This window comes from Cervus elaphus, chromosome 13 (assembly GCF_910594005.1).
Source record: "Cervus elaphus chromosome 13, mCerEla1.1, whole genome shotgun sequence".
Classification (NCBI taxonomy): domain Eukaryota; kingdom Metazoa; phylum Chordata; class Mammalia; order Artiodactyla; family Cervidae; genus Cervus; species Cervus elaphus.
Genome location: NC_057827.1, coordinates 68,101,121 through 68,112,863, shown reverse-complemented (window position 1 = coordinate 68,112,863; position 11,743 = coordinate 68,101,121). Strand labels below are relative to the sequence as shown.

The window sequence follows — 11,743 nt, the reverse complement described above, 5'->3', positions numbered from 1 at the left end:
GACAAGCAACAAGAAGAAAGTAAGAAAACACTCATAATCTCGCCCACACAGAGACAGCTACTGTGAATTCCTTGGGGGAGATTTTTCCAGAGCTGCATGCGTGTGTTTCTCTGCAGATATTAAAAAAAGAGCCCGATTCAGACCTGCTGTCCTACGAGAGCTTCGTGTTCCTGTCACTGCAGAGGGAAGAAATGGTGTGCGTGGGGAGGGTCAAGGTCCTGGATCACTTAGCCACCGAGAGAGGGACTCTGTGTAGCCTGATGTCAGACCCCAGGGTCAGGGAGGCCGGTGGGCAAAGCCGCTTTCTAGTACACAGCCTTGCCTGTCATGTCTAGGGCCGCTATCACCAAGCACTGCAGACTGGACGGGAATCTATGCTCCTGACGGTTCTGAAGGCTGTCAGTCTGAGACGAAGGTCACCAGCGGAGCTGGTTTCTCCTGAGGCCTCTCTGCTCGGCTTTACAATGGAAGTCCTCTCTCTCTGTCCTCCCTGGGCGTGTCTGTGTCCCTACCTCCTCTTCTCATGAGGACACCGGTCAGATTGGAGGAGGGCCCACCCCAATGACCCCGTACTAACTGGGGTCAGTGTGAGTGGCTCAGTCGTGTCTGAATCTTCGCGGCCCCATGGACTGTAGCCTACCAGGCTCCTCTGTCCATGGGATTCTCCAGGCAAGAGTACCGGAGCGGGTTGCATTTTCTTCTCCAGGAGATCTTCCTGACCCAGGGATTGAACCCGGCTTTTCTATGTTGCAGGTGGATTCTTTACTGTCTGAGCCACCAGGGAAGCCCATGCTCACTTACAACCTCTTTAAAGATCCTGTCTTCAAACAAGGTCACATTCTGAGGGACTAGGGCCAGGACTGGAGCATATGACTTCTGGCGGTTGACACAGTTCAGCCCATAACACATTGGGCCAACCTGCTTCAACCACGCCAAGTCTCAATGTCTTCATCACTGAAACGGGGCTAATGATCGAACAACTCCTGAGCCTCTGCTCTAGAGCCTGGGAGCCGCAGCTACTGAGGCCTGAGTATCCAAGAGCCCGTCCTCTGCAACAAGAGGAGCCACTGCAGTAAGAAGCGTAGCCCCTGCAACTAGCAAGTAGCTCCTGCTTTCTGCCACAGGGCAGCGAAGACCCAGCACAGCCAAATACATAAATAAAATTCTTTGTTAAATCTTCCCTGGTGGCTCAGACGGTAAAGAGCCTGCCTACAATACGGGAGACCCGGATTCAATCCCTGGGTCGGGAAGATCTCCTGGAGAAGGAAGTGGCAACCCACTCCAGTATTCTTGCCTGGAGAATCCCATGGATGGAGGAGCCTGGTAGGCTACACAGTCCATGGGGTTGCAAAGAGTCGGACACAAGAGGGAGATGAGGATGACCAGATCAAATAATTCTGATGACGCCCTTAGCCCGGTGCCTGGCCCCTAGATCAAACACTCAGACGTCGCCTCTCCCTGTCACACGTGGGGTAGTCCCGCCTCTGGGAAGGCCACTTCTCTGCAGATGGATGCCTGGGTAATATAAACAGGAGGCCATGGACCTGTTGGTACTTACCTAGCCCTTGGCCCCACAGTTTATTTCCTTCCGGTAAATACCAAGAGCTATTGTGTTCTGAACACGATTTGCACTTTTTAGGCCTCCGTGGCTTTGCACTGGCAGTACCCTCCACCGAGGATGCCCTTCCTTTACCGTCTTCCAGGAGGAGGCATCTGTGTCTTCAAGGGGGTAAATAAGACCCTCTAGAACTCTCATCATGGCTCCCCTCCCCTGCTTAGGGCTAAACCATGTGCTAAGCTGACGTGGACCTTGAAAATACTAATGATGAGGAGGCTGGTGATGGTCAGATGACTGTCTCCTTCCTCTCCTCCCCACTGCTCTGAGCATTCCTTGAAGGCAGAGATGAGTTCCTTCTGGGGGCGGGGGGCGGCACTCAGACATCCGGACGGTGCCTGGCACCAGTTACTCCACAGGCAGAGACCTGCTCAGACTAGGCGGATGGCCAGGCAGAGGATGCCAGGATAGGAAAACTGTGTGGGGGCGGGTGGGGGTGATCACCAAACACGCTGCGGCGTGATCCCGATGACAGCGAGACGGATACTAGAGCTGAGGATGTGCTCAGGTGGGGCTGTCAACAGGTGAAGTGGAGCAGGAAGGAAGCACATGAAACAGTCCACAGGGGTGGTCCGGAGGAGGGGGGCCTCACACACACACACACACACACACACACACACACACACACACAGAGGTTTCAGGAAGCCACAGTTACCTTAGGTGACATGCACATTGGTATTTACACTGCATGTCTTCCATTTCAGTTCTTCAAGATGCCTGACTTGATCTGGTAAGTTGATTTCATGAGCCACCGCTGGAATCTGAAATGCAGTTTGAGACCGCCTGCTCTAAGCAAGCCTGACAGTTTGTGCTTTATGTTCTCCTGTATTTAAAATTTAATATTGAAAATGCATTTATGTCTTATCTTCATATTTTTCAGCTCAAAATAAGGAAGAGAGAGCGAGCACTGGGAAAATACAAAACAATAAAATCAAATAGGTTGTCGGGAAGGCAGTTTAGCAAAATGTGGCAAAACAGACACAGACATGCGTGTTTCTAGCAATTTCACTTTAAGAAATATGCTCGTGGGGCGGAGTGGTGTAGAGCCCTGAGCACCTTATGAAGAATATTTATAAAATGAAACAACATCCCTGACACCTGGGGTGCCCATGGAGCCATCCTTTGCCTGGGTTCACCCAATACTCATTTACTGACGTGGAAAGGGGGAGGGATCGTGGAGAGAGAGGTGCCAGGGAGTCAAAAGTTAATGCCAGCCTATAAAAGGGTAATCCCTCTCTGGTTTTACAAGGGTGGGTGAATGGGAGAGGCAAGTTAGAAAGTGCATACACCGGGAGGTTACCTAGGGTTGACTCTTCTTGGGATTTCTCTGGCAATGAGGGTGCGCTCTTTTTGTAGGAAGGGGAGATTTTAAAGGAAATGGGAGAAAAGAATGGAACAAGAAAAGGAGGGAAAGGGAAGAGCAAGAAGGAAACGGAAAGATGAGGGGGAGGAAGGGAGACAGGGAGGCCAGAGAAGAGAAAGGAGGAAGGGGTGGATGCTGGGGCGCTCGGGACAGGCGAGCGCGCCAGGCCGCGCGGGCCGAGGCAGGAGCCGCAGGTCCCAGCGCCGCGCGCTTGGGGTTTTGGTCCCAGAAGCCGGAGGAGGCTCGGAGGGGAACGCGCAGCCTCCACGGGGAGGCTAGCGCGCTCAGCGCCTCCAACTAGATCTCCAGCTGGAGGACCGGGAAAGGGAGCGACCCCGGCCCGCAGTGGGGCCCCTGTGGCGGCACCCCGCCGTCCGGGGTCTACCTGAGCTTCCTCCCGGGCGTGCGCGCCAGAGCTCACCCCGCAACCCCGTCGCTGGCTCAGTATTCTTCTCGGGGGTTTCGGGGTGAGACGAAGAGCGCAGGAGGAGGGGGATGGGAGGAGATGCAGAAACACCATCTGTGCCAATTTTTTCTTTTTTCTTAAAAGTACCTTTTTCAATGTAAATACTTTTAAAGCAAAAAAAAAAAAAAAAAAAAAAAAAAGAAGAAGAAGAAAAAAAAGAAAAAAAAATCTCAGCTCAGGGTGTCAGTTTCAAAAAGTTTCATGGAGGAGCGGCGTGGGGGCTGGGCGCGGGACTGGAGGCGGCGTAGGTGGAGCTGGGGGTCGGTTCTGCCTCCGGCCTGCTTGGACACTCGGTCCCGCAGACCCCCCACCCCCGACCTTCCCCGGCTCCCCCTTCACGTGCGCGCGCACTGACACCCAGGCGCTCACCGAAACCGCCCCCCCCAACCCCAGCCTCCCCATCCCGGGCCTGGGACTGTCCTGGGTCCCCGGGCTGGGGACGTGCGGCGGCGCGGCTCCCCCGACTCCTGATCCCCGGGCTCCCGCCTCTGCTCGCCTTTCTGTTTCTCCCGCCCCCCACCCACTGTTCTGCTCAAGGCGTCACCAGCACAGGGAGCTGGAGCCAGCTAACCTCGCGCTCCCGGCGTCGTCCTCACCTAGCGAGCCACACGCGAGCGGGCGTGCGTGCGTGGGTGGGTGGGTGGGTGGAGGGGCAGGGACTGCGAGGGGCGGGGGGCTCTGTGCCAAACGCCACGACCCGCTCCTCTTCCAGCCCGGGTGCCGGCCACCGCCATCCCTCTCTCGTCTCTCTCGGTTCGGCCACCTCGCTCTCCGCTTCCCAGCCCTGAACGCCTTGGAGGGGTGGTGATGAGGTTTGGCTCGAACTTGGGAAAGCGGAGGAGGGGGTGTTCTGGGCGGGGGGGCGCCCTCCAGCCACCCCCACCCCGCGGTAGGAGCTGCTGCTGGAGTGATGGCGGTGCAGGCCGCCTCTCCCTCCCCGGTCGCCCTGCCCGCCCCCCCACCTTGAGCTTTTCCGTGGCGCCTCCCGGGGGGGACACCCCCCAGCAGACCGGCGGGGATCGGAGGGGTGGGGGAGACGACTTTGCGGGTTTGAGGAGCGCGCGAGGAAGCAAGGAGGTGCTGGAAGTGGCTTAGGGAGGAGCCAGGTGTGCTGAAGCGCCCGTGGTGGGCGGGAGCCCAGCCCAACCTGGTCCAAAGCCCCCGGGCCCTGCCTCGCTCCGTCCCCCCCCCCCGCCCCCCCCGCCTCCACACCGACGGTCGCCGGGAGAAGTTAGATGGGCGGCTGCAGGGTCAGCTGTCACAGCTTGCGTGTGTGTGTGTGTGTGCGCGCGCGCGCGCCAGCAAGTGAGGGCCCCGCCGCCTCTCCCGCCTCCCTGGGGACCCTGCCAGGCTCCACATCTCCGCTCTTCTCACCACCTCGCGTCCTCCACCCCGGGCCTGTGCGCACCCCGGGCATCGGCACAGACCCCCTTTTTCCTTCTTCCATCCCCTCCCGCACCCCCGCTGGCGGAGGCTCTTTCTCTCCACCCTTCCCCCCAGGGTCACTATGGGGACGCGAGGGAGAGATTTGTGTCTAATTCTTGCCGCTATTCAGAGGGAAGAAAAAAATAAAGGGACCAAAGGCAACCCGAAAGCAATTTACTTCAAGCCTTTATTATTGTAGTGTAAAAGAAGTTTATATACAGGGAACGTTTCCAGCAAAACACTCACTAAATAGCCTTCACATCAGGCACCCCCCCCCACTTCCGGCCCCGCAGTCGGCAGCTCTGCTTGGGAGACCCCTCTTTCGGGGCTCCCTGGCTCTCCCTTCATCTCTCTTCTCCGGACTCCACCACTCGAACCCCGGGTCGCAGGAGCCCCGGCCCCTTCCCTCTGCCCGGGGCGCCGTGAACCCCGCCTCCTAAGCGGTCTTCCTTTGTCCCTAAGCAGCCCCCCAACCTCCCTCTCCCACCCGCTGATGTGGTTTCCTTATGGAAACCCAGAGCACTTTCCCCTCTTGTTTTAGGTGCTACTGCGTGCCTCCTGCAAATCAGAACCAGCTCGTGGTCGAGGCCAGTTAGAGACAGCTCGTCATCAGCAGTGGGGCTCGCGAGCACCCAAAATAAGGAGGGGAAATAACCCTGCCCACCCTTCCCCACCCTAAGCATCCTCTCCCAAGGCAGGAACAAGACATAGACACAAAAGCAGCAGGGCATCCCTTCCCCGCGCGCGCCTGCGCGCGCGCGCGACAGGTGTGGGTGCCAGGCAACTAAGGCGAGCGGCTCGCGCTGCTGGAACCCAGCTGCGCCCAGGGCGCGCGGGCGCAGCTTAAGTCTCTTTGCGCCGGGCCAGCGCGCCTGGTTCAAGGCACGCTGGCTCTTCTCTTCTGGGGAGGGCGTGTGAGAGCCGTGGCAGGGGGCCTCTGCGAGCACAAGTCCAGGGGCACACGGGCAAGGGCGGCGCTGCCTCCACCCTCAGAATGGGATTTAGAGCAAGCCAAGCAAGTACAGGCGAGGGACAGTCGAAAGCAGTCTGGGGAGGTTCAAGAGAGTCTTCAGGTGGCTTGGCTGAGAGGGCAGACTCAGACGGCGATGCATGGCTCAGCTCAGCTGTGTCACTGGGCCCACGCCAAGCCTGACTGTGTCTGAGGGTTGTTTGCACGTGGGCTTCGAAGGCTCGAAGGCATGGCCCGCCAAGTTCAGTCACGTGTCCACTGGTGGTTTACACTCGCCGGGGTCGAGGGCCGTGCAGCTGCTCATCATAGCGCTCCAGCCAGGAGCGCAGCTCGGAGACCTGGTAGCCGTCGGGCCCGCGGCCGCCCTGGTACATAACGGTGCCACTCTGGATGATGTAGAGGCGCTCGAAGTAGGCGCCGTAGGCCGAGCTGCTGGAGTTGGTCATCGTGTCGAGCACGAGGGCGCATTCCGGAGCCCCTTGCTGCAGTACGCGCGCAGCGCTGACCCGGTCCTCCAGGCTTCGGTGCTGCGGGATGCTGTAGGGAGAGTCTGTGGTGACCCAGCCGTCGGAAGGGTGCGCTTCCTCGATGTAGATGATGAGGAAGTCGACATCGCGCTGATACTTGGTGACCAGGCGCTGGAAGGCGCTCATACGCGCCATGAACGGTGGTCAGGTGCAGCTGCCGAAGTTGAGCACCAGCGGGCGGTTTCCTCGGGCGTAGTCGAGGATGTGCTGGTTCTGGAAGCCGTCGGGCAGGACCACCTCCGAGTTGGGCGCCGGCCCGCCTTCATGCGCCTGCTTGAAGAAATCCAACTTCTGGCCGTGCCAGACGGCCCTCAGCGACGCCAAGGTGCATAGGCGGTTGTCGTCGGACACGCAGACAGGCGGGTCGTCGGGGGGCACCTCCTCGCCGTCGCTGTTGAGCTCCACTTCGGTTTCCGGCTGACCCCGGCGCCGACGGCCCAGTAAGTGCTTGCGGATACACAGGAAGTCTAGCAGCCAGAGCATGAAGGCCGTGCCCAGGAAGCGCGGGAAGAGCGCGAGGCACGAGGCCGTCTGGGCGCAGAGCCTCAGGGAGTGAAGCAGCAGGGAGCGCAGCATGGTGGCGGCGCCCCCGAGGGCCCCCTGGGACCCCCTACCTTCCCCCACCACCCACCGCGGGGCGGCCTGGCGAGGCATCTGGGCTTCGGCTGTGCGGAGAGCTCAATTTATAGCCGAGGCATCAATTGGCGGGAGACTCCACCTCCGGCCGGGGCCCGCCCCCTTGCAACTTGAGCCCGAAGGGATCACCCCGCGGCGCGGCCAGGGCCTTAGAAATCGCCGGCCGTGGGCGGGCACCAGCGGCTGGAAGGCGGGGCGGCCCGGCCCGGGGGCCGGAGGGGCGGGGTTGGGCCCCGAAGCCCGCTTGCCCGGACGGGCGATCAGGACCTCGGCGGCGGCGCGGGTCAGATAGCTGGACCAGGGACCCGGGAGTCCGCGGCGGAGACCCTCCGGCTAGCGCAGGCACCAAGCTGGCCCCGATCCCGGCGTCCCGGCCCCGGCCCGCGCGCGCCCCTCACCGCGCACCTGAGCGGAGATCCTCGGCGGACAGCCGCGCCGCGCCGGAGCTCCGGTTCGCTTCCCGCGCGCCGCCGCCAACGCCGCCCCCGCCGCTGCTGCTCGTGCGGGGCCGCTGCCCAGGTGCCGCCGGAGCCTGGGTCGGCGGCCGCCGCTTCGCTGGCCCCGGCTCTCGCCCCGCTGGGGACGCTGGCCCGCAAGGAGGCAACTTTGGGCCCCCGCCGCTTGCCGCGTTCGCCCGCGGGCGCCGCTCGCCTCCCGGAGCCCGCCCGCCTCCCGCGCGCGCTCACACTCGCGCCTCTCACACGGCCGCCCCCCGCACCGCCCCGCCACGCACACCGCGCTCGGCGCCCCCCGCCGTCGCCCGAGGCCGGCGCGCGCCGTGCGGGCCGCGCCCGCCCCGTCCCATCGCGCCCCAGCTCTCGGGTCAGCGGCCTCCGGATCCCGGCGGGGAGGTGCGGAGGGCAGGGCTAGCGGGCGGGTTGGCGACCGGCGCCAGAGACGCGGAGGCCCGGGGAAGGCAGCGCCGTCCTTGCGCCCCAGCCGAGCCGGGAGCGCTCCGGGCGCTGGGCGCGGCGGGCGCGGGGCGGCGGGCGCGGGGCGGCAGCGGCCCCGGGCGGCTCTCCCACTAGGGGTAGCTGTTGCCTGAACGCCGGAGCGCTCCCCTTTCGCCGCTCGCCTCGGCCGGCGCAGCCCCGGCCGCTGGGCGCACCCGTCCCGTGCGTCCCCGGACGTCGCTCTCTGCCCCGGGAACGTCGGGACTGGAGCGCCCGCGCTGAGCCACCTTCGCCGACCCAGAGCGCTGCGGCTCGACTCATCGCCGAGGCGCTGGGACGCTGGGAAGTGCGTACTCTCAACGGGGGAATGTGTGTGGAGGCTTTTAGGGGTGCGGGGTAACTCCCCAACTCCGTGGGGGCCCTGGTAGGCTCTGCCGCCGTGTCCGAGATCTTCTGATGACTCGCTGCGCGCGGCGCGGGGCCGGCGACTTGGGGCTGCGGGGCGCGGAGTACCTTGACCTGGGGGGTCCCCGAAGCCGGGAGCCAGGTCGCCTAGTCTCGGGCCTTCTTGACCCCCGGGGCGAGGCCTAAACCGGTTCGAGAGCGATCTGGATGCTGGAGGAGTCCAGCCCTCCCGGGACGCTCTCGCGGTCGCGGGGACTCGTCTGGGGCGGCGGTGGCTGAGCCGGAATACGGCGCCGCCACCGCCGGCGTCCCGTGCGCTCGCTACCCGCCCGGGGACCGGCCGCCTAACTTCTTCCCGGGACGGACACAGCGCTCGCATCCCGGGCAGAGGTGGAAGCTCGCTGATCCGGATCCGGCGAGGGCACCGCTCTCGGCGGCGGCGGCGGCGGCGGCGGCGGCGGCGAGGGAACAAGTCTCGGGCAGTCAACCTAGGGCACCGAGCCCCCACCCAGGACCCAGCGGGCCCCAGCGGGCGCCGAGAGAGATGCGCGTCTCGGGCAGAGGTCGCCTCCTCCGTTTTCGCGACCCTGGAGGGACCCTCTGCCCTGTAAACTCCCACCTGGGACCGCGGCTCCGGCAGGTCAAGACCCCGAGTGGAAAGCAGGCCAGAGGCCTGAAGGTAGACCCTTTTTTCTTTCTCCCAGCCAGGCGATGTGCCTGCGGCCTGGGGCGGCGGCGTGGGGTGCTGCAGAGCCCGGGAACTTCCCACCCAGAGGAAAGGCCGCTTCATCACGGTCCCCGCTCTTCTCAGCGCCCCCAGGCACTGCCCATCAGCACCGTGGGTAGGGGTGTTCAGGTGAGTTAGGGGATTCTCCCTGACCCCAAAACCTGAGTTGGGGGCATCCCCCTTGCCTGCTCCTCCACCCCTCGCAGAGCATCTCTGAGCTGGCAAATCGGTGGTTCCTTGACTTATTTTTTGCGGCAGCCAGGGGGATCGGGGTGGTGGCTGGGGGAAGAAGAGAAGAGAAGCCTTCTGCTTGGCTAGTCTCTGAAGGGCGTTTCGGGGCCCTGAGTTTGCCCCCTCCTGGGCAGGGGTCACGGGAGTCCCAGCTTTTGTTGGAGAGAGTCTCCAGCCCTGATTCCTGAATTTCTGGGAGGTGCCAGTCTCAGACCTGTGCCCTGTCCCCACTGTACACAGGACCCGTGGGGCAGCCCCCCCTACTCCCTTCCCACATTTACTCTCAGAAAATCAGAAAGCCAGTGCCAGCGCCCCAGGCCACAGGGACGCCGCCTGGCTGGGAGGGCCTTGGGCGCCTCCTGGGAAGTGGTGGCAGCCGCGGCGGTGTGTGGGGAGGGGAGTGGCCTGGAGCACAGGTAAGTCTGGTCCCTCTGGAGCCTCTGCGGGCCACCCAGGGAGACCACCGACCCACAGGGCCCTCCAGCCCCAGGGAGGCTCAGGTGAGCAGCGCTTGTTCTCAGGAATGTCAGCTGTTCTGGCGGATCTGCTTCTGTCCTTGGGCCGGCCGGCTCCACCCCGCCTCTCGGGATTCCGGGACATCGGACCATCCGGCTCCCACAGCGCCTTGTGCAGGTGAGGACAGGCCTGAGCTCCAAGTGGCCTTTGGGACGCAGCCCTGTGCGGCGACTCTCTGGCGCTCTGTGCCTCTGCTGGATCCTCCCTCCCTCTCTCATCCCTCTCCTAAACCCTTTTCTCTCCCAAGCAGCCCCTGCCCCCTTCCCCGCCCCCCCAGGTCGCTTCCTCCCAGCTGCCCGCGTCCTGTCCTGACTTGCCCTGTCCGAGGCCAAGTCTTACCTGGGACCTGGAAGATTCCGGCCGTAGGCCCTGGGGGACCAGCGTTGAAGCCTGAGCTGTGCCCACGCCAGTGGGCTGGCCGCCGACCGGCTCTTTCCTGCCTGCCCTGCGGCAGCTCCAGAAGGGGGCGGGCCGGGGAAAGAAAGGGAAGGACAAGGTGGCCTGGGTCCCCTGGGTGTCCAGGAGCAACGTGGATGGGGGGAGGGGCAGGGGCAGGAGGCTGGGCCCCCAGGGCAGGGCTGGGAGGACATCCCCCTCCCCAGGGGACGGGGACGGCCTGTGTCTCCCTCCAGGTAACGCAGCTGCCAGCTGCCAGAGACGGATGCTGAGACTCCCTGTGAAGTGGTCAGGCCCCCCCTGCAGGAGGGCCCCCCGGGGCTTCAGGGGGGGAGCAGAGGCAGCCCGAACGCCTGGCCAAGCATGTCGAAGAGCGGCAGGTGTGTTCAGGCCGTGCGCGTGCCCAGCCTCCCGGTGACCAGAGGCCCCAGCCCTCCATCTCCCCAGCCCCCTCCCCGGGCCTCGTGAGGCCCTGGGGGAATCCCAGAGGTTGTCCTGCCTCTGAGCTGCTGTGAATGCCATTCCCTCTGCCTCCTCCCTCCCCTGGGACCCCCCAGGCCTTCTCCTCGGCCTGCTCCACCCCCACCGTCTGCCTCCTCCTGGCCGAGGGCCGGCTGCTGTCCAGACCCTGCCTCTCCCAGGCCGGCCCAGCCGGGATCCTCCGCAGTGAGGAGCCTGCCCCCAACCCCCGTGCCCCCGAGGAATCCAATAAACCTTTGTGAAACCAGCTACCTGAGTGCAGTGTGGACTCATTGGAAACGTCTAACTTCCAAATATTTCATCCTGCCCTTCTGCACGCTGGCGGGCAGCCCTGAGCGAGGTAGGGCGTGTCCGTGGCTGGGCAGAGTGAGGTCTTCGAGGAGGACCCGGGATGGGGGGGGACAGGGGCGGACACACACACAGTCCCTGGGAGGTCCCCTTCGGGTAGAGCGTCTGGTGAATCCACCCGTTCCCCCTGGCTGCTGACCTGCCTGCCTTCCCTTCCTGGGAGTCCTCCCACGGGGGTGGTGGGTGGGGAGGGTTGTGCTCACCCTTTTCTTTTGCTTCAAGGACCATTTTCTTCTTTCTGACTCGACCTCTTCCGACTCTCTCGGCTTGGTTCGGCTCAACAGGGTGGATGTACCGCTGGTGGGTGGTGGCTGCAGGCTCAGCTGTTTCCAGTTTCTGGGCTTAGGGGTCTTAGAGGTGTCTTTGACCCAGCAGGTCTCTGTCCGTCTTCACAGGACATGCTCGTCTCTGTCCGTCTTCACAGGACATGCTCCGGCCGGCCACCTTCCTGGGAGCTGCCGGCGGGGCTCTGGGGTGGTTGGCAGCCTGGGAGACGGGCCAGGAGAGCTTGTTGGGGCCCCGGGGCCTGGATGGAGCTGCTGTTGGCAGTGTTCCTGAGCTGGGGGAGGTCTGGGGCTCCTGGCCAAAGAGAGGGGAAGGCCCGGAGGTGAGGCCCTGGCTACCTAGTGGGTGACCTGGGCGTGTCCCTCCCTCCTCCCAGCCGCATTGTGAATTGCACGGGGATTGGGTGGCTGCTTTCTACCGCCTTCCCTGTGCTACGCCTCCACGATCCCAGAAGATTCAA

The 11,743-nt window shown here is 63.5% G+C and overlaps 2 protein-coding genes across 9 annotated transcripts; one reads left to right on the top strand and one right to left on the bottom strand.

Moving 5' to 3' along the window:
- Positions 1 to 5,057: 5,057 nt before the first annotated feature.
- Positions 5,058 to 7,697, bottom strand: DIO3 (iodothyronine deiodinase 3). The gene has a single exon (XM_043922463.1). The coding sequence runs from the start codon at positions 7,018 to 7,020 to the stop codon at positions 6,511 to 6,513; it is 510 nt and encodes a 169-aa protein (XP_043778398.1). The 5' UTR covers positions 7,021 to 7,697; the 3' UTR covers positions 5,058 to 6,510.
- Positions 7,698 to 8,250: 553 nt separating this feature from the next.
- On the top strand, positions 8,251 to 10,893 carry LOC122706907. 8 transcript variants are annotated; one of them, XM_043922460.1, is made up of 5 exons: positions 8,251 to 8,907; positions 9,005 to 9,156; positions 9,499 to 9,674; positions 9,780 to 9,891; positions 10,407 to 10,893. In XM_043922460.1, the coding sequence occupies exons 1-5, from the start codon at positions 8,845 to 8,847 to the stop codon at positions 10,408 to 10,410; spliced, it is 507 nt and encodes a 168-aa protein (XP_043778395.1). In that variant the 5' UTR covers positions 8,251 to 8,844; the 3' UTR covers positions 10,411 to 10,893. The 8 variants fall into 8 exon arrangements, with proteins under 8 accessions (XP_043778395.1, XP_043778392.1, XP_043778397.1 ...); XM_043922457.1 differs by having other exon boundaries at positions 8,251 to 8,863; positions 9,546 to 9,891; XM_043922462.1 differs by lacking the exon at positions 9,499 to 9,674 and having other exon boundaries at positions 10,052 to 10,893.
- Positions 10,894 to 11,743: the final 850 nt, after the last annotated feature.